Below are 26481 nucleotides of genomic sequence, written 5' to 3'. Positions count from 1 at the left end.
ATTTGTAAATAAACCTATCTACAGCCGCAATTCTTGCCAAACGAATGTGCGTCCGGTGCACACTCACAGACAGATAATATTGTACTGCAATACGCAAACATTCACAGTTTAAATAAGTCATCACGGAAGAGCATGCAGAAGTGGGATTTCTTCATTCAATTGGAAGAAAATACGACTGTAAGCAGCATTCACCACTTTTATTTATGCTGCATTAATTTGCTCAACGCATTAACAAAATGCAGCAGTGGATTGAAGCGGTAGGCTGAGAACTAAGATAATAATATATATAAGCGTACATGTCTCTGCGAAATTTCCCTCTTGTGTTCTTTATGGTGTTCAAGATAATAACGGGACCACTAGTACAATGAATTAATTTCTTCTATTTGTCTCGTTGTATTTCTTTGCTCCAACATTTGGAAGCCTCGTTCTTCTTTTTTTTTTCAAGCGTTTGTTTACTGCGTACTTTCACGTCCTCCTTACGTAATTTGCAAATGCTTCGAGCTGGCAGCATGCACAACAGGCTCTAGAGCACGATATATTTCCTCTCGAAAGCAGCAGCATTCTTAGGCAGTGGCACAGGACTTTCGGTTCACACTTTTGTAAGCCAGTGACGTCAACAAATCAATGAACAATCATCCGCTTAACTGACCGGGCTGCGGAGAGTCCTGGGCGTTTTCGTCGAGGAATGACTTCGTGGCCGTTATCGAAAGGTCCGCTTGCGCCCTTAACCTCTGCAGGTCATCTCGGCCTGACACCTTGGCTGAAATCAAATTAGAGTGCAATAATGTCTTAATTACGCCTAAATCATTTCGTCCGTCTTTTTTGTTATATCTTAGAAATTATGCTCTGAAAGTTCCTTAGACGAAAAGACTGCCACTACCCGTCTTCAATGCCGGTCATTATTCGGTTATGCCAGGTGCATATTACCACGTCAATCATTTCATTAGGCCATTTATATGGGCTATCGCTAAATGTTTTGAAATTTGTTCCACGTACAGATACTTCAAAACCACGTGCCATGCTATAAAATGCAACATGTTCGCAGGTCTACACGCCTCATTCTGTACGTAAGACGGCAGAAGGCAGGATGCATCAGCTGCACCTAAGTGCAAATGTCGCAATACTTTTTACCTATAGAGTAAAAAAATAGGCAATGCCAGTGACGATCGCAATATTTGATTTACATTTTATCATTATTTATCCATGTGCGTAAACGTTATGCATCATAGTTCGCGACGCACATAGGTGGAATCAAAAAACTATATCGAAAACAAGCTTACTTCTGGGCACCACGGCCTCTGTTGCTGGCGTCGGTCGGGCCAGAGTTGTCGGATGTGGAATATCTGCAAGAGCAGCATTTTCACATCTTTTCGTTTTGCATTCGGTTTTATACAATAATAATAAAAGAAGACGTAGACATTGCATCTTCTTCGAACGAATGCCATTTCATTCCATATAAATGAGTTTTGTTACTGAACCCAAAACCACTGTGCCACATACACATGACAGAAAGCGTACCGAGGTCTCTGAGCCCGGCTTCTTTCTATACGTTATGTTTCTTCACGTCAAGTGCATAGCCATTACGATGATGCTACTGCTGACGAGAGTTACGTAATAAGTTCAGCGTCTAGTCTGCCAATAACCACACTAAAAAGTGAAATAATTGCTATTGTTTGTAAGTATATTTCGTCAAGCTTATTCGCACATCTCTCTAACACATCACATTATACCAGCTGTTTACAGTGCTGCATACGACTGCTTCAGTATGGGCCCAAACAAAATGACTTAGTCTCAGTCGAAATCCGCAATTCCCGCATGTACACGTTGAAACCACTAGTGCGCCTTCAAAAGCCGATATTCAAATGACGGCGGGTCTGTGTGACAGATTGGTTTGCATGCCCCTTTCACAACTGCTCCTGCACTACTCCCTCACTGACTCCCCTGTTGCGTATTTGTTTTTTCTCTATATATATTTTCTATATATATTGTCAACACTGTAACAAACAGTCGAACAAAGTGTTTCCCTTCTCTCATCAGATGTTGATGTTTCAATAAAGTGAGAGTCATCCAGGCTGGCCAACCTGATTTTCTCTTGTTAACCCTGGTTGCTGTGCTCCGTGGGTGCTGCTCTTTAAAATTAAATTATGGGGTTTTACGTGTCAAAACCACGATCTGATTAGGAGTTACGCCGTAGTGGGGTCTCCGGAAATTTGGACCACCTGGGGTTTTTTAACGTGCGCCTAAATCCAATACGCGGGTGTGTTCGCATTTCGCCCCTATCTAAATGCAGCCGCCGTGGCCGGGATTCGATTCCGCGACCTCGTGCTCAGCAGCCCAACGCCATAGCCACTGAGCAACCACGGCGGGAGCTGCTCTTTCAAATACTACATTTCACGGATTAAGAACTATCTGACATGATCGTGTGTTCTGCCCATTCACTTCCATGCCTACGTTAAGCCTCCTCTCCCTCTTCCTTCACTCGTTTATTTATTTCTCGCTTTCAAATTTTATTTCTTGTCTTCGCCTTTCTCTCAAGGCCCTACCTAGGAGTCCTTTAAAACCAAACTGCGCCCCTCTCTCTCGTGCAGGATAGTTCGACAGCCGTTCATTATCTATGTCTTTTTCCTCTGTTTTCTAGCAGCCGAGGTACTCACCGTGCAGGCGTATGAAGCCCTCTTTCTCCCCGAAGGTGTTCTTGGCGTGGCACTTGTAGCGGCCGTAGTCCGACTGTCGCAGGTCGTGTATCTGGAGGCGCATGCGTATGCGGTAGGAGTCGACCTCTTCCGAAATCGCGTACTTCTTGCTCCGGAGCAGGATCTGGTCGTCTCCGCGGATCCACGCGGTCAGCGGCCGCGGTGAGGCCTCCACCACACACTCGAGGAACACCGAGGTGCCCACCGCGGCGCCCACCAACTGCTCCGAGACGCGGATCTTGGGCCGGACTGCAGAGAACGGAAAAATGCAACTGACGGGAAATGCAACTCCTCCGGACATCTCGCTCAAGTTAACACGGGTCATACGAGAGAGAGAGAGAGAGAGAGAGAGAGAGAAAATAATCACCGACGATTACGATACTCCCTAATGCGAAATTTGAGCGCAACTTTATACGTGCTTCCATTTCACGATATATTGGCTGGCGCAGACAATCCGTCTCGTGCGGCACATTGCAAACGGAGCGAAGTGTGGCGCGACTGCCTCGCTAATCGGGAGATCTCGAGAGGCAGCGCGTGGATGACGCGCGGGTGCGATTCACAGCAGCCGCCGCCGACAGTCATCCGCTCAAGCAGCGCTTTGTTTGCATATATGATACGGTGGACGCGCTCGCCAATGTCATCAGTGAGCAGACGACGGCCGCTACTCTGGGGCCATCTCATAGCGGTCGTCGCCGCAGAGCCCGTCTTGCGCGGCACTACGCTTCTCTTCTCTCGCTTTCGCCATACCCTCCTCCTCTGCCACCAGCCTCATGGTTCCGCTGCATCCTCCTCCTCCGCTTTCGTCCTCGCGCTCTCTTCGCTATCGTCCTCTTTCATCCCCCGCAGCGCTCCGCATACGCTCTTTCGTGATTCGCAGTGCCGGTTTGCTCGGTTACGCCGAGGGACGACGCAGGAACGGGCGCCTAAGAACTGCGCTCTAAAAGGGGGATGGTGAAAGTGAGGGGGACGCTGAATTGTAGAGGGGCCCTCAGGGAAAAGTCTTAGGTAGCTGGTACTACGTCACGACGATGACAAGGATAATGTCAGCAATCGATAGTGCCGACATTTACATGGCGGCGATGACGACGATGATGGCACGGTAACAACGACGGCTCAACGACGAGCAGGACGGCGGCCATGACGAGACGATGACAATGGCAACGCTGGCGAAGATGTACAATGATGGCACGGAAGTGACGACAACGCCGTGAGTAGCAAGACAGCTTAGACGATGTGGAGCCGAGTTTGAATTCTGGGTGGTGACAAGTAGAGTACTTCGGAGATTTCTTCTCCTGTCAGTGAAACATAGTGATGATGAACATAGTGGGGATACCTAAAACAAATACCATGAATATTCCATGAAGCTTCCGTAACAGCTGTCGCCTTAAAAATCATTCATTCAGTTATTGACTCATTTATCAATTCAATCAGTGTCTACGTTTTTAATTTTTTTTCGTTTCCACCAACGTTATCCTGTTATCTCTTAACATTTTTGTTTTGTCTTCTTTAATTTTGCACCTGCAGTTCTGTACCAATTAATTCAAACGCACACCCACTATGATCATTCTAAATGACAAATTTCTCTGACATGAAAAACAAAGTTATCAGTCGAAACACCTCATTGAATAGCTACTGCATGATTATAGTTCAACTAATACGTTTTTGTAAGGTTTGTATTTAAAAAATGTTGTCTAGTTACCCAGACAATGCAGCTGGCATATTATGTTCGCGTTGCAGTGATAGATTCTTTGTCAACATTTAAGGGCCGTTTATAGTCCGACATTATCGACGCCAGAGCCAGCGTCGTTTGCGGCCAGTCACGCTACGCCGGTTGCGCTGCGCCAGCCGAAACGCCATCTCCACTATACTGTCTATACTCCGACGCGCGCGCCGTCGGCTGTTATCTTCGGAGCATGCGCAGAACAATCTCAAGCTGTCTGCGACCGTCGGCGAAGCGGCGTGGGCGCCTTTATTAACAGCGAAGATGTTTAAGCCAGCCGTAATTTGTGGTGAGTGCCAAGAAACTGCCGCACCGTAGCCATGGCAACATGGAGCAGGAGGAGGAGACAGCGTGCATGGGCACGCGATCTCCTCCTCGCCAGCTCCCTGCCTTCCCAACCCCGCCTCTCTTCTCTCGGCGGCGCGCTGAGCCAGGAGGAAAAAAAAGGCGAAAGCTTGCACTAGGCCGCGCAAAGCTCAAGATACAGCGAAGCTGGCCGATTGATATCGAGCGGCTAGCCTCCAACGCATTCGGCGTCAGCAAGCAGCAGCGTTCTTGGCACTGTGCCAACCTTGGTTAGCCTGCCTGTGTTTGCGGCATGCCAGGAGCACTGTCGCTCATAGGCGCCGACGCGTCCAGCACTAGTCGTGCGAAATGTCGCGAAAGGGAAGGTACCTCTGAAAATGATCGCTCGAGAATACCTTCCCACATTCGTAGTTAAGTTCAACCAAGTTAAGACCTAGCAGCAGCCAAGTTAATACCTAGCAGTAGCAGCCAGTCGTTTCGCTGTGCCTAAGCTTTGCGCGACCGAGTGCAAACTTGGCCGCTTTTTCTTCGCGCGAAATGCATTGTGGGTCAGCTCAGTCGGCCCGACCAACGCGCGAATGGGTCAGCAGCCAATTCAGCGCCGGGCCCGTCGGGGCGCGTCGGGAGCCGCCGGTTACGTTGGCTGCACCGGTGCGCTCGACTATAGAGGGGGTCGTTTTCGCCAACGTGACGTAGCGTGCGCGCCGTCGGACTATAAACGGCACTTTAAGAACGCGTCGCTATAATGCAGCCCACTTTTATCATTTGCCTGTAAAGCGTGCTTCACTTCAGTAATACTGAACTAAAGGAGGAGCTAGCTTTAAAAAATCCGAGGAAACCTAAGCAATTTTTACGAGTTGTGAATGTGAAAGCAACAATGTCGAATTGAACCCCACTGAGCGGTCCTTCTCGTTAGGAACTCCTCGCGGGCAAACGAGCGCGTTAGAGGGATACGGACACAAAACTTAGCGGGTGGTTTTTTGCGTCGGAACAAAAGTTGAACTGTTGAAAATGACGAATACAACAAGCTTCTTCGAAAAAAAGAACGAGAAACATCTTTTTTTGCGACTTTCTGTTGCACCTTGCCTCCAAGCGGCCGCCGGAAGAAGCTCATCCGCGCGCGCGCGCGCGCGCGCGGCCAAGGTCGGCCACAGCCGTCGCAGTGTTTCCGGGGGTGTCGGTCCCTTGCAGCGTTTGTTTAACCGCTTTCAGCGATCTTCGCACGTGGTCCGTCCGAAACATTATCCCCGTCGGCGCTCCACGCAGGTGGTGCGTCTTACATGCACCTTCCCGCGGTTGTCGCTCGATATTGACGCGTTCGTCATGGCGGAAGGAAGTACCCAGACATTTCTGTTATAACAGCATCGTCGATCGTGACACGCCGTCGCACATGTTTCCCAGAGACGACAAGGTGCGTCAACTTTGGATACCTGCCTGTCAGCCATCACGCACAGCCTGGAGACCTCTAAAAAATTACTTCATTTGCGCGGACCACTTCGTCGACGATGATTATGTGACCAGCCCGGCTGTGCTGAAAAGCCTCTGCATGCCGCTCAAAAGGCAATGATTCAAGCCTGACGTTGTGCCATCGGTCTTCTCACGAAAACGCAAGGCAGAAATGATTTGCGGCGCGTTTGAAAACAGGAGGCGAAAAGATGTCTGTACTGTTTTCATTCACTTGCAGCCTTCTTGTGCAGTGTGAGGGGCGAGATGCCCGAGACTGGGCATGAAGGCAGTAATATCTTTTAAAATGTTGGCAAAGCATAGTAAAACAATACAAGGCTAGCGCGCGCGAGCGCGACTCATGAGATCAGTCCTACATGGCAGCGGGGCACACACACACACAGCTCTGCTTCTCCACAGGCTAAAAGCGGAAAGAACTGGGGAGAACGCCAGACAGGTGCTGCCGTCTGTCGGGCGGCTGGCGAAGTGGGCGCGAGAGTCGCGGAGGTACTGATACCTCACAGCAGTCGCTCACGCCGACTGCATAAACTACTATTCAGTCATCCACGCAGTGCTGAAGTACCCCGCAGTTGCCTGGCCGGCATGCGCTCTTGAAAAAGCAAGTTTACAGAGAAAATGACAAATAATTATTGCACAAGTGTCTGGTGTAGAGCGAAATTTTCGCGCTGCGGTTCGCGAAAACCTGACCGGCACTTCCACGGCCGCCTGCTCTTCTTCGTTGCTTGACGCGGAAGGCTCGTGACCGTAAGTGGTAATATTTCTTGCCAAGTTGGAATGGTCCTCGTCTTCAGACGTGTACTCATCGCTGGTAGAGGCACCAGAACTAGAATCCATGCTCCTGATGGCGGCGTCGGCGCGCTTCTAATGACCGTGGCCGGCCGGCTGGCTATCCGAAGAGGGTGTCGTGACGTCACGCCGTCCAACTCCCGCGGGTCGGGCGGCGAGGCGCGCGCTCACAAAAATAGCAAAAATAAAGCCATCGGCTCAAAAATGAGCTAAGTGACTACTTCTTTTCGGTGTAATCACACACTAAGGATTCGTTTTCAGCATTTTAGTAAAATTTTCAGATTTCGTGTCCGTATCCTTTAAGACGCTTGCCGCATTTTGATCTGGCCTTACCGAGGCGCAGTTAGAATGCCGGCGAGAGTTTACGCAGGCAAGGAACGCGCGGATAACATAGGCTTCCGAGAGTGAAAACGAGTGTGACGTCGCGTCGCGGTGATGCCGTCTCCCCTCACGCAACACCTGGCGCGTCAGCGCTGCCAAAGGTTTCCCTTTCACGCGCTCTGCTCTGTCGAGGCGCGCTCGTGCTGTGGCGTCGCAGCAATGGGAAATTAGGAGCCGTTTTTTTCTTACAGATGACAGACGCCGGATTTCTCGAGGGCCATTTGACGCTTTCGCATAAAAAATAGAGAAAATTTGGAGGGCAAGAACGTAGAACAAATTAGCATGAGTATACCAAGTCGGGGGACTTTCTACAGTCTAACGACAATAGTAGTAGGCGTACAAAAGTTAACTGCGGCAAAATACTATAAGTAAACATTTTTTACAACGAAGCTCTTAAAGGCTACGTTCCCGAGGGTCGTGTCCGCGTGTAGAAAAAAAAACTATCATCATCAGTATTTGTTTTCGCTCCGTGTGTGCGGCGGTATCCCGCCAGTTCTGCCTTAGCACAGGTGTCAAAATGAATGATGGATGGCCCGTTGTTATACCGCTCGCCACCGACGATGCCAAGTGTCGCGATACTCGGCGGCGGCACGTCCCACCTATCATTGTGCCCCTTTGTCTCGTGACGTAGACATCGCGCTAGCGCTGTTATCAGCAGTTGCTATTTGGACTCGCTATGGGACGGACGCCCGTTTAACCACATCTTCCAGGATCCTGACGATGCCGTGAAGTGTGCCGCGGCCTCGAACGCTCTGGCTCATATACGCTAGTCTATGACGATGGGGTGGACTTGGCGCAGCAAACGCACTACTTGGCCATTGCGCCGGGCGAAAACAAGACGCCGGTGTCCTTGCGCTTTGACTAACATGCCGAAGACGCTCAATATAGTCAACAAGGATAATATATAAATTCACTATAGCAATATTAACTATAGCAGACCCACCATATGCACAGCTTAGCTGGCTTTCATTTTCACAGTATAGTGGAAGGGCTCTGAATTTTTTTGTGTGTTCCTTCGGTAGCGCAACGTTCGCACGCCTCATATCGTTGACAATTTTCTGTTTCTGATGCTGCAGTCGTACTTCCATTGCCACATAACTTACGGCTCAGCGGCCATTCACGCCCGCAGTGTGTAACGTACATGGCACCCAAACTCTTCGTGACTTTTCTATTATTATTATTATTATTGTTGTTGTTGTTGTTGTTGTTGTTGTTGTTGTTGTTGTTGTTGTTGTTGTTGTTGTTGTTGTTGCTCTTGTTGTTACGTACTACATTTGGCAAGGTTTTTTGTCGGGAAGTTTTGTCTAGGTGCCGAAGTAATACATCTCACAAAATTTTGCGTAGGACTTAACGCTTTATTGATAGTTTTTTAAGAAGTTCCATCACTATACTAATTCACCGCTTGCGTGACCAGAGCATTAACAGTGAATTGCGTCAGCGTCATGTGCCATTCGTTGCCACACTTGTGCCATTTCGTGCCGTGCGCAGTACTTGATTACGGTTTAGGTTAGTTCATAGCCTATTCCACGCCCTCAGAAATTTCACTGCTGTTGTTCTGCCTACGAACTTACAAGACGCCCTTTTTAAAGAAGTCTCAAACTTCAGAATTTTGCTTTATATATGAATTAAGCAGATGATTAAAAAGAAGAAAACAGTTAGAGCGCAGAACAAGACAACACAGGTGGTGGCTATACGCTATAAGCACAACAAAAAATTTGCTGAAATCGGGCCACTTGTGAAACATTCGGGAAAGCAACAGCGCTGGACTGAATAGTTTGAGGACGTCGGTCAGAATTTTTTTAATCGTTGCTGTGAGATTTCGTCACCACTGTTAATTTTAGTCTCATGAACTGCCTTCTAGGTGCAAACCAAACTTTGGCAGTGATTGCGCATCACTGGATAAAAGTAAGAGAGCTTAATTGCGTCAGCAGGACTTTTCGCTTGCTTCAGCGGATTTGAATGGAAGATTTGTAGCGGCGTGGATTAATTCTCGGTAAGCAGACTCCACCTAAAACTTTCTTTACCGGAAGTGCTGTAAAAAACGAGAAATAGTTGTGGGATACATCCTAGGATTATATTATTTAACGTATAACCTATTCGATTCATATTACATAAATTAAGTAGATGACTGTTTCATAGAGAACCATTTATGACGAATCTTTCTAACTGGTTATAAAGTCAACATAGACAATAAGTATCTCTGTCTTTCCTTTACTCTCTCTCTCTCTCTCTCTCAGACAGTGAGACCGAGATGTACACATATGACTGTAAGGACGAGTTAGTGGTTATATATTAAGTGCGGTATAAAAAAAGTCATACTCTGCAGAAAAAAAAATTGTACATTCGTTCATGTTCCTCACTTTTCCAACCATTGGCCTCATCAAGTGTTACCTTGATTCCCAAAACCAAAAGCACCAAAAGCAGATTTAAAGCAGCTTTGCACACACTTTCCCGAAGGTAGCTCTCAACGTAGCTCCTTCTTCGACGCGCTGAATATCACAGTTGAATAGCTACAAGCTACTCACAGTTCACTTGCAAAAGTATCCTTTGGCTGACCGAAGGTGGAACTCCGTTCTTGGCAATGCACAGGTAGGCGCCCATGTCTTCTCGGTTCACTTGGCTTATGTTGAGGAACTCTCCTTCCACCGTCATCACTGCGACACATACACGGGTGATAGGTTTTTAGTGGAAAACGTTGCAGAAAGTCGTTCTTAAAACTGCAATTCACCTATTAAATTGCGATGTTATTACGAGAGGGAAATCTTTTGACATCAGTGCTATTCAAACGGAGTGAGAGTACCGCCAGAATAGCATGGCACTTTTCGTCGACTTCTGAATTATGAAGGCATTCTGAGTAAGTAGTCATTTGCATAGATTTGAGAAAAATCGGCCTCTTTTTAAATATCCTTATATCACATTTGATCTTTCTCGTTTAGGGGATGAGTGTGGCGATATTTTTATGCCATCTCCTTGCATGCCTTCAGACCATAACTTCAATAAAAACATGTTTTTTTTTCGGTACGAATCTAACTAGCGGGTTCTTAACAACCGCAAGTAATGCAGTTATTCCTGATGAAGATTTCAAGATAAAGAATGTTCTTCAGATTCTTTGAATGTCATTGAGGCAGGCGAAGAAACTCAAAAAAACATAGCGGCGCAGAGTGCTACACGCCCTGGAGATTCGCAAAAGTATCGACATTTTCCGCAGCGTGGAAGGCGTTCTCTGCAGACCATCGATGTTCCTAGTCGGTTACAGCGACAACATGCAGACTGTATGACGCAACAAAAGTTTAAGCTTAGTGTAGTCTTATTAGCAAATTCAAGGAAGTCTGCTGCGTTGTGCGCACTAACTACTATTTATTTATTTATTTATTTATGAGTACCTTACAGCGCCCTCGTGGGACATTGTGTAAGGGGGGTAATACAGCATGTACATAATAGAGAAATACACATAGGTGAAATATTGATTATAACAAATGTAAGTGAACACACGAACAGAGAAACGCAAAATATACTAAAACAGCAAAGTGTAGTGTCTGAAGGCGTTACACAAAAGATAATATAAAGCAACTATTTAAACACCAACAGTTTAACAAGATATGATAACTGCCGAAAAAGTATTACGCAAATAACTGTACACAGACGATAAAATAAAAACAGGTGAAAAAAGCATCGTCAAAACTATAAAAGCAAAAAAAAAAGCATACCGGTAACAGCATTGCAGGCACGGGTGAACGCGAAAGCGCCATACATCAAATTTCGGTGCATAAATATTTTTTTAGGTTGCTCAAGAACTTTGCGTGATCCCGCTCTGATGCGAGATCATCTGGTAGGTCATTCCACAAACGAATCGCTCGTGGAAGGGCCGAAAGGTTGAAAGCGTCGGTTTCACCGTACATGCGTGATAAGCTAAAGTTGTTATTTAGTCGGCGTGAAGTTCGATGAGCTAGATTAAGGTGAACAGATGGCATCATGCTGGTGTGGATGAGTTTGTGGAAAAGTGATAAAAGGGAAATGTCACGGCGAATTTTTAGTGGCTCGAGTGCAAGGCCTTGTTTAATCTGTGTTATGCTAGATGGGTAGCTGTAATTACGCGTAATGAATCGACTGGCTCTGTTCTGGATAGATTCTAACTTGTTAATTAGGTATTTTTGGTGCGGTGACCAAATGGAGGGGGCGAACTCGAGTTGCGGACGGATTAAAGCAAGATACGCGAGTTTACGTACATCGGAAGGAGAATTGTATAAATTACGGCGTAGAAAACCTAATGATTTTGATGCGTTAGCACAGATAGAAGTGATATGTGTGGACCAGGAAAGATTAGGAGTTAGGTTTATGCCTAGGTACTTATAATGCTGAGCGCGTTCCACAATGCTGTTACCAATTTTGTATAGGCCACTAAAGTTATAATGTTTTCGACTAAAAGTGATTAGTTTGCACTTGGAAACGTTTAATGTCATCTGCCAGGTATCGCACCACTCACCAATACGCTCTAGGTCTTGTTGAAGGGCAAGATGATCAGTACTGCTGCGGATGGGACGGTAAATAATGCTGTCATCAGCGAATATGCGCATACAAGATGATAAATTGTCCGGCAGGTCATTAATGTAGATGAGGAAAAGTAAGGGGCCGAGAACACTTCCTTGCGGAACACCAGAGGAAACATAACAAAGTGATGAAGAGTAATTGTTTGCGATAGTAAATTGCTGCCGGTTCGTTAGGAAGTTACGGAGCCATGTTAGCGTAAGCGAATCTAGTTTTAGCGATGATAGTTTTAAAATCAAGCGGCAGTGAGCAACACGATCGAAGGCCTTTGCAAAGTCAAGGAATATGCAGTCTGTCTGTAGATTACTATTCATGTTAGAATGCAAGTCGGTAGTAAATTCGAAAAGTTGAGTCTCACAAGAAAGACCCTTTCGAAACCCATGCTGGTTAGAAAAGAAGAATTTGTTAGATTCTAAATGAGTGTAAATGTTAGAAGCTAAGATATGCTCAAGCATCTTACAAGAGATGCATGTTAAGGAATTGGGGCGATAATTCCCAGGTGAACTTTTATTCCCACTTTTATGGACTGGCACTACTTTCGCTATCTTCCAGTCAGTAGGCAACAATCCCGTATTTAGTGACTGCCGAAAAATGTGGAATAAGATTTTACTAGAGGCATATATAGTGTTCTTTAAAATTTTAGAATTTATATCGTCAATACCAGAAGACGAAGACATTTTCAGATTTTGTATGATTTTAGAAATGCCTTCAATTGTGATATCGATGGGTGCCATGTATGAGTAATCTCGTTCGAGAATTTCGGGAAGATGGTTGTTTTCACTAGTAAAGACAGATGAAAAGAATGAGTTAAAAACATATGGACAATCAGTGTCGGCAAAAGGAGTGTTATTTTCATCATGCAAGGAAATGAAGTTATCGTCGTAATCAGGGCTTATTACTTTCCAGAACTTCTTCGGATTAGATTTAAGGAGTGATGGTAAGTCCTGGGAATAGTATTTATTTTTGGCAGTTGCAATTTCGTGGCAATATGTTTTTAGGCATTCCTCATACGTTTCCCAAGAAGACTGTGAACATGACTTTTTCGCTGACCTATAGAGCCGGCAAGGGTAGTGATGGTCAGTAGGGATGCTTTGCTCGAGCACTGAGAGTTCCGTGCGTTATAAGACGCTAGCATCTCTTGTAAAGCCCCGATATACGCTTGAGGCTGAACGAGCGGTATTCAAAGCATAACCCGTACCCCACAACACTGATTCCAAGCCGCCGTGGTTGCTCAGTGGCTATGGTGTTGGGCTGCTGAGCACGAGGGCGCGGGATCGAATCCCGGCCACGGCGGCCGCATTTCGATGGGGGCGAAATGCGAAAACACCCGTGTACTTAGATTTAGGTGCACGTTAAAGAACCCCAGGTGGTCCAAATTTCCGGAGTCCCCACTACGGCGTGCCTCATAATCAGAACTGGTTTTGGCACGTAAAGCCCCATAATTCAATTTTTAATTAACACTGATTCCTGCTCTCAGTGCCTGGACATTAAGAAGCGCATTTAGACAAGTCAGCCAAATTTATTATTTCTGCATTACGAATCTGCCATTTTGAACTATAGGTATGTTTTCCAGATTCTTACCAAGACGCCATACTTAATTGAAGGACTTACTACGCTTTATGTCGAGTTGCAGTGCACAATAAAGTTGTTTCAACTCTCACAATGCCAAACTGAGTAAGACAATAACGGAAACAATACACAGATTCATCTATGCATTCGTTCTTGTCGTTTTAGCGCTAACATGTCTCGCATGATGACAGACCTACTAGACCGAACGGCCGTATTGGTTAAACTCGCCCCTTTGCGAACATCTTAAGCATCCAGGCATTCACAAATTATCCTGTTTTTGCTTTGACACTGATCCTGAACTTTGCTTTAAGTCTCGTTAAAGGAAAACCGATATGATTCCTTCGATGTCCGAAGTTATAACTTATACACCAGGCAGTGTGCTTACCGGAGTTCTTGCGGCCACTGTATCGCTCGAGGTTGACCTCCCGACCATCCTCCCGCCGCCAGAGGATAGTGGCAGGCGGGTAGGCGCTGGCACGGCAGCGCAGGCTCACGCGCGAACCCTCGTCCACTGTGACGTCCGAGCTCGTCTCCTCGTCAAGGATGGAAGGCGGTACTGCATACAGATGACCAGACATACTTCAAGGACTCGTTAACGTGCAAGTTCATTGTGATGTTCGAAACAAAGCTTTCGTTCTCTCGCATAGAACCATGCATGCAGCGTTGTGCGACCATTACATTTATTGCAAGGAGAATATGCAAAACGTGTGCTTGCTCTTTCAGAATAGTCATTTAGCGATCCTCATTTCTTTCTGTCTGTCATGATTGCTGATAGCTCCTATTTGAAGGGGGGGGGGGAGCTCTAGTTAATTGTTTATTGACTAAGAAGGATCACATTGCGTTTAAAAGTAGCTAGAGGCGCCATACCTGCCAAACTTAAATAACTTTATCCACACCAAAAGTGCCCAAATGCGAGAACGTGTTGTGACATCTGCGAGGCCACACTTCCACACCGGTACCGAGGGTACTTCCCAAAATTTCAGCGCGGGAAGTTCGGTCTCTATTTTCTCTATCTGTAACCACCCTTTTCTTAGCAAGATGAAACGCCAACAAGCCCGGTGTCATAGCTTACTGTAGTTATTCCGGTCCTGACAAGTTTGTGCTTATGCACTCATCCTTCCTCGTAAGCCTCGTACACGTCGCTATGTGCTGCGCTTGCGTGCTTTCATACTACATACATGCAAAGTAGCTGGCCTTTAAATTCCAAGTCATGTGGCTGTGACAATGACGCCTGTACCGTGAGTCCCTGCATGCACGTCCAGGTACAGCTAGAACCAACAGGCATCGGTGCCAAAAAGTAAAGGTGGCGTGAACATGCCGCACTAATCGACCACATGGGGGATCATTTGTGAATGCAGGCCTTGGTTCAGATCCACCGTAACACGCCGACTACAAGGAAGTTCAACTTCTGAGTAGTCCACACTGAAACAATCCTTACTTTCGGACGTAACGTCGCGGTGAAAAACAGGAACACTCCCGCGGATTTGCTGACCACGGTGTGAAGTGTCTTCAACCACGCCCAGGACAATGACCGCGACAAGTACGTATCCGAAGGAGTTGATGCGGTTTGCCGCTTTGCAGCTAGATCCAGTGACGTGCCCGTTAGGAAAGTAGCGTCATACCTGACACGGAACAGACTGCGTGTTGTGTCTTCTAACAAGGACGGTGCGCTCATTGTTTTGAATATTACTACCTTTATCACAAAGGGTAGGATAGCCATTGATTCGGCAATCGAGCTGAGGCCTGGTCTCATTCTGAAGGATGTGAAAGCTAGGGCAAAATATCTGTGCGACAAACTTAATTTATCGAAGACAGCAGTTAGGAATTTGGTGGTGTAGCATTTCAAAACAAACCCTGTGAGTGTTCAGGAATTCCTTGGCTTCTTGCGGCTTTACCTCCCGTCGATGTTTGCTGAGCGGAATGCTGAAGTGTTTTTACAAAAAAGAAGAATTTGGATGGGATCGTGCATTGCACCATTGTTAAATGACATGTTCCTCGCTCACCTTGATAAGATTGTTGCATCTAAGCTACGAGGCTCACGAGTACTGAAAATGTTCAAGTTTGTTGATGCTTTATTATTTGATTTGATACTGATTATTTACACTTCCGCTGTTGTGTTCAACAGAAAATGGTAACTTCTAAGGAAAACATTGATCCACTAACGCTTACACACAAGCTTGCGGAAAAGGTCTTGATCCGGTTTTAAGATCTGAAGATAAGGCTCTAAGTAAAGCATGTCGGCAGGCAGTTGGCATCATGAGCGAAAAAGCCGTTATTACTGTTCAAATCGTCCTTCAGTAAGTTGGTCAACAGGGCAATCGCAAACACATGTCTTTGGAATGCCAAGCAAATCATGCGACCATCATTTCAGAGAAGTTTTGACATGCAAGTGTCAAGACTACCGGACGCGAGGTAACCAAAGCAGCTGCTTATCTCAGTAGTTGAAACATTGCTAAAGAAATCGGGGCACTGTCACAGAGTTTGTGAAACCACTACTGATCTACAGAAAACCGCAAGGCGATATGTTGCTGTGGTTGCATACTTGCACCATGTATCGCAGGTCTTAACGAAGATAGGCCAGTGTTCGTGTTCCGTTTTCGGCTCCGAATAAGCTGTCCGAGCTGTCCAAGCAGCTACTGATCTACAGGAAACCACAAGGTAAATGTTGCTGTGATTCCGTAATTGCACCATATATCGTATCGCTTAAAGAAGATAGGCCAGCGAGCAGGTGTTTGTGTTGCCTTTTCGGCTCCGAATAAGTTGTCCGAGTTGGCCACGTTACCATGTCCAATCAAGAAAGGGAAACCAGAATGCGATGTCAAACATAAAAACTCGTTCATCGACTGCTGCAAGAATGTAGTGTATAATCTGCTCCCTTTGATGTGGTCAAAAATATGCTGGGCAAGCTGGTAGATGTCTCAACCTGCGCCTTCAAGAGCACTTTCAAAAAAGTTCAAAAGGGCAGGGACGGATTTTTGGCACTGCGTTATTCTGAATGTGGCTGCACTCCCCTCTTGGATGACACCACAGTGATCGCAAAATGCGCTGATTGATCAGGCCACAATGATGACAGAGGTGGAGGCTATAGAAAAAGGAAGAGCTGTCATGAGGCCTTCTATATAGGTCTATCACATAAAGAGCTATCTTTTTGGGGATTTGCGGTAAGTGTAGCGGCCATCTACAGGGTGATCATTTTTAAGTTTTATGGAATTTTGAAAAATAGCCTGTTGCAGATAACATAATTGTAGTCCTTGAGTTGGACAATGCAGAGATGCGGGCATTATTTGCACGAGCAATCAAAGCACATATTGAACTGATTAACAAGAATCCACTCATTATCTTTTGAAATAATTGCCTAACAGCATATATTGCAATTTACGAAATGTAGCCGGTGAGTTTTCAAGGCCTGTACACTTGGAAGAAATTTCCAGAATGACGCCAGTTCGGAGATATGCGCATCAAAGTTGCTGTAAAAATGTACTGTTGTTCCATTTACTTTTTTTAAAGAAAACGCTCTTTTATGTAATGAAGCACAAAAGTAACTGGAACGCCCATCTATTTCATTTCCCACTTTGGGAAATAATATCTCGAAACTGGTATCATCCTTGAAATTCTTTTCAAGTCTTGTAAACTCACCGGCTACAACTCGTAAATTGGAATATGTGCCGTAATGTAACTAGTTAAGAAGTTAATTAGTGAATTTTTGGTAATTGGTTGAACACGTGTTTCGTTTTCTCGTAATGTCTGCCTCTTCGAATAATCCAGCTCAAGCACAAGAATTATACTATATGCCACAGCCTATTTTTAGAAATCCCATAAAACATAAAAAGGATCGACCTGTAGATTTAAGAATGGCTGCTTTATTACGATCAGTGGTGTGTTATTTCAGTGCGTATGAGTTATTGTGAAAGCGCGCGTGTGTGCGCGTATATATACGTGTTGTTCGTTAAAATAACAACTCGTTGGACTTAATTAAGCGTTTGTCTACGTCCTCTTCTCTTCTCTCTCCCTCCATTTTTCTTTTTTTTTTTGGGGGGGGGAGGGTGTCGGTTGTCTGGTTTCACGTCTGCAACTTTTTCCCGCCGAATGGACGAAAATGAAGCCTTGAACGAATAATTTAGCAGTCCAAGCTGGCCATAGTGTTCCTCTCTGCTGTCTCTCTAAGAAAAATCAGACGATGGACCCACCGAGCACGTCGAGGAATCCGATCTCTGTGATCATCGGCTCGGTGTTGATCTGGCACATGTAGAAGCCCTTGTCCGAGGGCTGCGCGTTGCGGATGTGCAGCTGCCAGTGGCGCTCGTTGTTGTCGCTGACCCGCAGCCGCGGCTCGCCGACGATGATATGCCGGTGGTACGTGAGCAAGGTCTCCGTGTCCATCTTGATCCACGCCACCTGCACATAATTGGCGTGCAATCATCACAAACGAATATGGCTGGTTTCATTCCTTCCTCTACAGGTGGCAATGCGCTGACCTTCGCAACAAAATGTGGTGACCTACCATTTTGCTACCTTGCTCTAATACGCCTTGCAAAGCAATATGTTCGCATAAGATTTCTCTATGGAAATGGCCGCAGTGCGGATTAAACTTCGCTGTAAAAGTAGTTCGCAAGGCTCCGAACCAGCATCTTTAAACAACAGGTGATCAACAAGGTGCAGTGAAACCTATGACGTGCACAAGAGGCGGGAAATAATCCGCTAGCACACCACTCTGACAATGCCTACAGTCAGGCCCGTAGCCAGGTGAGGGACCCTATGCGCCCCTAACCCCCCCCCCCCCCCCCCCCCACACACACACACACAACCCCGAAATTTTGATCTTTCTGTGCCCATGTCCTACAGCGCTGAGTACATCCGCCGAACGGCCCGCCGCGTAAGCAACTCGGAGCGTCACAAAAGAGCAGAGGACGCCGCACTCGACAGTTAGCGCACAATAAACAGAGAGGGGTGCTGCGCTCCCGACTTTGTCGCCACTGCGACCCCCCCCCCCCCCCCCCCCCTTCCCTTTATTCAGCTACAACTGTACGCACGGCCCTCTTCGCGCTGTCATGCTGAAAACTATTAATAAAATGGTGTTTAAAAAGTCACATAATTTACATACTGCGATTTTTACCGAAAATAATTACTGAAAGATAGGTGATTTCCTCAAATCGTCAAGGCCTTCAGCAAGTGGGCTCCCCCCGAAAAAATTCCTGGCTGCGGGCCTGCCTACTTTAATCCAACCAAACACTCTCGAAGAGTGAAAATTCATCTGTTTCACAGCAAGCAGGAAAATGTCTTCCTTATGTCACTAGATTTCACCGAAGTGGCCTATGAAGTAGGATCGGGCCGTCGGCTTCAATAAAACCGTTTACTAAGGTACTAGCAAGCTAGGCTGCCGCAAATATTGCTAAAGCGAAACTTTATATGGCTAGGAGAAATCATATATCGCTAGGCGATATCGCCTGTGTACAGAAAACTATCATTATCAGCATTGGCTCGAGCGTCGTCGTCTTCCTCCGTAGCTAGCTCGTTGGCGCCCCTCGGGTTGCGCTCGTGCTCGTGCTCGGCACGTGCTCGTGCCACTGCTCCCTCGTTCATCGTCGTCGTCTTCTTCCACAGCTGGCTGCGTTCCGCTCATAAATACAGCGTAGAACTTCACTCCTCTTCTGTCATCGTAATGGGGAGGCCGCGTTTACGGTGGTATGAACCATTGCTTAAGGGGGTGTGAGCCATTCATTGCCTTAGGTAACGGACAGATTTAATTTTAAAGAAATTTAATTTCGAAGAATCGCAAGCGGCAATGGCAGGCGAATGCTACTAACCACGCCGCCGAGCAAACTCGAGACATCGAACGCAATCGACAACGGCAGACTGCAGGCATACCGTCAGTGACGTCGTTCTTTCCGTCGCAGCCGAACGTGTGTGTAACTTCATAATTGAGAAATACTTTAATGAACCCTCGCGATTAACCCAGTGATAAACACCGGAGCCGCGCGTTTCAGCTTCGCTGGTTAACCATCTTCACGGAGTGGAAGGGCCGACGAAATTTCTGCATAAGCTTAACTCGGAGACGACAATTTTTTTCTGCTAATAAATACGTTGTTAAGAAAATTTCGAGGCAAACATTACATACTTGTGTGATATACCTTCCAGTTATTTGCTGAGGTCATGAGACGTTTCCCGGTGTAGCCTCGGTTTTAAAAATCATAATTAAATTGCAATTTTGGGGCAGAAGAAATGAGGCTTTCAATAAAGTATACGTTCCTATATCTTGAGCTTCATGAGTACGAGGTCGGGCCCCCAGCCTGGTGTCTGAGTTATCTACTGGGGAACTTGTATTTTCTGTGACGAAAAGTGGTCTTATCTGAATTCTGCCATTGGAATGCGGCTTCTACTTCGCACATATCTTGCATCTCAACATTCAGCCTCCGAACAAACAGCGTTTTGTAAACTTCTTGTCACGAGCTTAACATTTTATCCGCCAAGCCTGAGATGTACTCTTCCTGCCCATTTGTACCAGTATCACCACGGACGAGACCTACTCGTCCACGCCGCAGTTCTCGCCAATTTAATCACCGCGAAAGAGCCCCGCGCGTCTGCTCATCCCACAGTCTACTGCTGAGACTGGGCACTCGAGGATATTATTTTGTAGTTCCCATTAGTTTCTTTACCATGCGTTGCGAGAATGATATCGAAGCCTTTTATTTACTGTGACAAAAACTGGCCATTTTGAAAACACCGTTTGTTTTGAGCGAATACAAGGGATAGCGCATCAATTTAAAAATTTTCATAAGCAAACCACCTGCTAAAACTTGTGCAAATAAAAAATAAATTGGAAAATTTATAGCAGTTTTCCAGGAAAGATATTATCAGTTTATGAGTTAAGCTTCAGAACTCCATTGCCGTGTAAGTGGCGCAAACTTCAACCAATCACTGAACAAAAACTGCCGAAGCTGCAATAAAATCGACATTTGGCGACCCTGCCGCCCTTGTAGGCTTTCTTTTCTGTGTCATTGTGGCATACACTTGCCGACGAACCACCGCGATTTCCAGTGCAGTGCCATGCAATATCGCGCCCCTTATTAATTCATTCTATGGAGTCCCATGTGTATCCTTTGCACTTTGAAAATATGTTTCAACTTCAATTCAGTCAGGAAAACGACGGCTACACTCCCCGACATGTAAATCTTGCTTTACATCGGCCGGAATGTATAATTAGAGCGTCTTACTAATCATCCTAATTTAAAAAGGTACATGTCCCACAACTCTCTCATCCAATATGACAACAAGGGAACATAATGATTCTGATCGAGCATCTGATATGATCATATCACATCAATAGGCGTTGTTTAAGAGAAATCAAGAACCATGTTGTTATATTGTACAGTGAAGCGTGTAATTCGGTGACGTATGCAAAACTAAAAAAAATCAGAAAAAAAAGTATCGCTATGGTTGTCCATGTATGGAAAGTGAAGCATACTTGTGCTGCTTAAACTGAACACCCATCACGAAATATACAAAGTATAACTCAGGGTTTTATTGCCACCCTCCAGAGACTGAAGCAATACATGGAAAACATAAATTTAGCTTGCCTTCTAGGAGCCCATCAGCACCATCTGCCCGCAATATACTCTTTAAAATTTAGTATGGTGAAATTCATATTTAAATAATATAGTTCAAACCGCCCTCAAATACGTGTTCCAGACGTTGCCTAATAAATCTACCTTCCTGCTGGAGACAGGTGGTCCCTCATCTAGCACCAAACGCTTTAAGCATTGCACATGACGTATTTACTTCAATGCCGCCAAAGCTTTTTTTTTTCTTTGTTTCCGAAGATGATAAAATATATATGCATGCCCCCTTCTTTGAATTCATGACGCACCGTAAAACTTCCGTAAGTGTTCTGGTCTTGACGCTGTAGCCGGGGCATCTCGACTGAGTTCTCGCTAAAGAAAACTCAATAAAAAGGAAAAAAAAAGATTACTGCTTGCGGTGATATAGCATACCTTGTACGTAGTTGCTCATTAAAAGCGCTGCTGCTGAACCTGCGGATGGCTCGTGATTTATTGAAATCCGCCCACAACGTGTGGGATATACAAACTTTATTTTTGTCTCGTCGGCTTCGTCATTGCGGTTGCTTTGCGATCCCAGAAAGGTAATAGCTGTCGGTTGGAAGCCCTTCTTTCTCACGTGGTTCGGGAGCTTAACGAAGGAAATACTGTTGCGAGTTGAGCGAATTGAAGGCCTCCTCCTCTCGATCAACCTCTCTCCTAGAATGGCTTCGCCATACAAAGGAACCGAGACGGGAGGGGTGAGGGCGCAAACGAGATATAAGGAAAATGCGGGCACACCATGCGGGCGAGCACTGCCACTGGTAGACTAAATGACACCGAAAATAGGGGGACAAATGGAAAAATCCGTTTAAGGACGGGGGAAAGCGACGCGGTGAGGAAAAGAGTAGAACGGTAAGAACTATTGCGAGAGCGGCTGGGGTGGGGGTGTGTGAGCCCAGCATTCAATAATTGAGCGCAGTATTGTGGAAGCTGGAGGTAGCGTCCTCCAATCATCTTTCTGAGTGTGTAGTAACAAATAAGTTGAAACTTGGGCGATATTACGAGGTATAAAACGTGAAGTCACTGCGTGAATAAACGCTGCATGCAGACACAGGAGGCTGCAGTGTCGTAACGCCCGTGAAGTCCGTGAAGTAGCAAATGTGTACACTTATTGTTCACTTCTTTGATTTCCCAGACACGTTCCTCATGCGTGGCTCCAAATGATGTAAGCCGTTCTTGACTCAATATAGACGTTCAACGTAAATAAGGAGGCAAGGTACCCTATAGTGAGAGTTTTGATGAAGGGCCCAGAAGCTGCCAGCTTCCCAGCGTTTCAGTATACCTTTTTATCAAAATGTCTAAAGGAGAAGAAAAGGCACATTGACATCCTGATCAGCTCTGTTTGCATTTGTAGACAAAGCATCCACAGCTGCTGGTTTATCATATAGAAGATAGGGCGCAGTTGGACGCTCATAAATAGCAGTCAATTGCCTTGCTCAGTGGAACCCTACTGCAAAGCATGCACCCCAAACCGTCATACTCGACAATTCACTGTATTTTTATGGATTCTTTCAAACATCCGTATGATTGGGTGTTGCTGATAGAAAATGAAAGTAGCGGACGCGGAGGGGGGGGGAGGGGGGGATATGAGGCAATGTAAAATTAATGGTTTCTATGTGGGATCGTTACTACAGCGACCACCCCAGTATGAATCTGCAAGACTGGCAATACAGTCGGAAATTGCACGCAAATACGCTGATCAGCATAAAGTTTCGACATTAACCGACGTGAAGCATCGCCATGATCAAAAAGTAGGCACTACTTCTTTCCGCGGACACGAGTGTGCCACTGCACGCCTCGCAGCTCGCGAAACACTGCACCGTATATTGGCGTTACAGGAGCGCAGGAAGAAATACACGTTGGCCGCCTGCTTCGCTTCATCGACAGACTGGATAGATCGAAAAACGAAAGAAGGAGAACGAAATGATTGAAGAGCAAGATGGGAAAACCACGCCACACGCTGCGTAGCAACTCGGCAACAAGGAAGGGTGAGAGAGAGGGGGAAAAGAGACGTCTGCGGAGTAGACGACGGCGGCCCGCGAGGCAGACGGGAGCCCGCTTGGAGGGACGTCGGGAGGTCCGTACCTCCTCCCAAAATTGAGGGGAGTTCTGCCGAGCGTTCCTAATTCGCAGGAGCCAGTTCCCATCATGCTCTTCTTTTCCCCCAACTGCGTGTGTCTCCCACGCGTTTGTGCGTATACCTCCCCGACGTATAGGCCTACTACCGGAGGCCGGCTTGAATGAGTCACTATACGCCAGTCTCCTGGGCTCGTTTGTGTGTGCCCCCTGTATGGCTGTTACTTGTAGTTCTTTCATTACGCTTTCTTCGTCTGATTCAGTTTAGATATTTCTGTGTCCAACGACCTCTGTTTCTCGTACACATACCAGGGCGGCATACGCCAGCGTGGGCATTGCGAGCCATGTGGGCCTCAGCTGATTGCACTTACTTCCCTGCTGTTTGTTTCCACTTTTCTCTTGGGACGCTTAGCTGTATATTGGAGTCCTTAGCCCGAGAAACAATCTGTGGAAAGTGCGAATGTTGGGTAGCCCACGTATTTTTATATGAGAATTGGTCAAGAACTGCTTTTACGGGTCTCTTTTTCTTTCTTTTTTTACTGGTCTCAGCGCAGATATTTCCACCACGTGCATATAGCGTGCAATGGGTTCAGGTGAGCGAGTTTCTTGAAAACAATTATAACACAATGCAGGGACATCTGCAACGCATTGTTCGGTTTCAAAAGAAGTTACACGCAAGCATTGGAAAAATCAATTCTCATGTGGTACTTGCTCATAACATGAATGTTCACATTTTGAAAAAGCGCCTTATACTTCGTCCGTTTGATTCTAAATTACCGTCCTAATTTGCTGTCTTTCGCTATATTCCACCTACAGCACGAGGAAGCATCCGTCTTTCTAAATTGAAGGAATCTGCGCAGGTATTTAAGTATTGCACGTCGATTGTCATTACGTACACTTCAGGTTATCCGTATTTGCACATTGGGTCTTGCGTATCGTATTTGCATATAGCGTTTCGCACGGTTATCTCACTGCATCTTCGGTGATTTGCCATCGTTGCGTGCAGCCATTGTAAGGGTTACACATTGTCCGGACCCGAGCTGGACGGTATGCTCACTTTATGTCGATGGGACAAAGGCCGACTCAATGGCGCTTCATTTGACGAAACCGCCGTTGCCGATGTCGGCTGAAAACTCATTCTAGTCCATTCTGTACTGTGTCCCCTGAACGGCGTTTCCAAATTCCCCCTTTCAATTAGAGATCGGAGGCTACGACTGTTCTATGGTCGTTGAAGCAACCTTGATTCTTCATAAGGCTATAAAGAATGCGAGCTTCTTTGACACGGTGTGTCTGTCCGTATTTGCTCTCCATTTTGCCTTTCTCGCTGACAACCGTACTGTTCAAATGTTGCGTTGTCTGAATTGGATAATTGCTTGGCCAGTACCGTGATGGGTGGTATGACGCGTAAAGCCATGACGTCAAAGAAAAAGGAAAACGCTGCGTATTGCCCAGCGTAGTCATTGGAGACTTTAGCGGGGTCGCTTTTCCCTGTAAACCAGTACGGTAATATGCATTGCAGTTCCTCCGTCTTGCCGCACGGAGATATATACTGCATATGGCCACAGGTTTTATATGTGCGCTTATATAAGACAACTAGGACCTCTCTACTGCCTCATCTAAAAATAGTCATTCCAACCTTTACCCGTTTTCTTCGCCTCTGTAGCTATGACTCAAGGATGTTGCTGACAGCGCGCTATGCCAATACGGAAGGAATACAGTGATATTTGTTGTTAATGAATGGATGGCCCAGTACTAAGAATAAGTGATGCATAATTATGTAAAAGCAGGGAAGCTGGTGACGCCCTTTCAAACGTTTTTTTTTTCTGTTTTTTTTTCCCCGGAAGCTGATATCCGCGACAACAGGATCTATCCTGCAAGGCCCCCTTTGCCAATTCACCCATGTTTCAAAAGGAAAAAAAGCTAGCGCAATTTCGACCAAATGATATTCATTACAGGAGTCACTGCTCTTACGCTGCGTAGAAATAAATTCCTGAAATTTGCTGGGCGCTCAATTCGCGACCTAACGAATGGGAGGAAATCATTCGCATACCTTTCGCGGTCTAATCTGCACTCTCAATGGCGGAGGAATAACTGGATTTAAGAATACGAAATTGGATTCGCGAACAGAGGAAAGCGCACATAATGTATAGTACGCTTATGTTATAAATGAACGCAGTCCTTATAATGTTTCCAGTACTTAGCCTTGTGCCCAGCGGCCTTGTAAACATTTTGTTAAAATATGCCTCGCTGTTGGACTCAAGCTCATGTGAAAAGTACGGTTGTTTCCAGTAAAATTTGACATGTTTTGCAGGTTGACAGTGACAAACGATAAAACACACTTTCACTGTTCAAGATGGACAGCCGGTAAACCTTTGGTCAGGTTCCGCAGTCATTACGTAGCTAAATATGTTAGCTATGCCTCAATTATGTCATAGGGGAGTTCTTTGGACAGAGTAGTTCTGTTTATGCAATAATCTATTTCCTTAGAATAACGCACGTACCTTCGTAATCTAGTGACTGTCTGTGGAGTCACCAATATCTTCGAGTGGTGCTAAATTGTTCGTGCAACAAGGTCATTAACTGAACATAGCTGGGGCCGAATTCACAAAGCTTTTCTTTCGTAAAGGTATACCGTCAACCACAAAAGTTTACGCGACGAAGGATCTGCCAAGAAGCTGAATTCCCGTGAAGCGTGGTCACACAGCCTCAAATTAAATATTCCAGCATGTAGTAGCCTTCACCACCTACACTGATTCATTAAGGAAACAAGGTACACCCTATACCTCCCATGCATTGCAGCCTATGTATGTGAGCCTTTTTCTCAAGATCTGCTAGGCTTAGAGGATTCATGTTGGTATCATTGTATTCAGCTATCTGTGTTCTCGTTACTGAACTATAATTATTGTTATCTATAGTTTAGTTCTATTTTGCTTTTGTTTTTAGTGGACCCTCCCAATTTGCAAAGCCAGAATGGCCATCAAACAGCTTGTCAGACAAAATTGACTGGATTGATTTCCATAATTCTAGTTCAATAGGCTCTATTTTGTGTTTCCTTGGTAGTGGGAAAAAATATTCTTCTAGCTTTTGTGGTCTCAGACAAAAAGGGTCAAACGTCGCAAAAATTGATGTTTCGAGATAACTGGCCTTGAAGTGATACCGGCAACGTCTATGGATTTGGCTAAAAATGGAAAGCTAGGCAGCTTTTTGCTGTTGACATACGAGCAATAACCATTTCGCTAAACCTAGAGAAAGCTTGCGTTTTTCTTTCAGATATTTTTTTAAACGCAGGAGAGGTACCGATCACGTATATGTGTAAAAAGGGGCCTGGCCGGGCACCATATCGTTT

General features: G+C 45.8%; 1 protein-coding gene across 1 annotated transcript in view; it reads right to left on the bottom strand.

The window, feature by feature from the left end:
* LOC119442586 (lachesin) overlaps nucleotides 1-26481 on the bottom strand; it is a 185876-nt gene that overhangs the window by 4275 nt on the left and 155120 nt on the right. The window contains exons 3-8 of the mRNA XM_037707512.2: nucleotides 17652-17859; nucleotides 13850-14020; nucleotides 9876-10004; nucleotides 2655-2942; nucleotides 1281-1343; nucleotides 650-760 (exon numbers count right to left, since the gene is read on the bottom strand). Of these exons, the coding sequence (XP_037563440.2) occupies nucleotides 650-760; nucleotides 1281-1343; nucleotides 2655-2942; nucleotides 9876-10004; nucleotides 13850-14020; nucleotides 17652-17859 (970 nt within the window). The remainder of the gene's footprint in view (nucleotides 1-649; nucleotides 761-1280; nucleotides 1344-2654; nucleotides 2943-9875; nucleotides 10005-13849; nucleotides 14021-17651; nucleotides 17860-26481) is intronic.

This window comes from Dermacentor silvarum, chromosome 2 (assembly GCF_013339745.2).
Source record: "Dermacentor silvarum isolate Dsil-2018 chromosome 2, BIME_Dsil_1.4, whole genome shotgun sequence".
Classification (NCBI taxonomy): domain Eukaryota; kingdom Metazoa; phylum Arthropoda; class Arachnida; order Ixodida; family Ixodidae; genus Dermacentor; species Dermacentor silvarum.
Note: the sequence above shows the minus strand (reverse complement) of the source record. Positions and strands in the feature narration are given on the sequence as shown.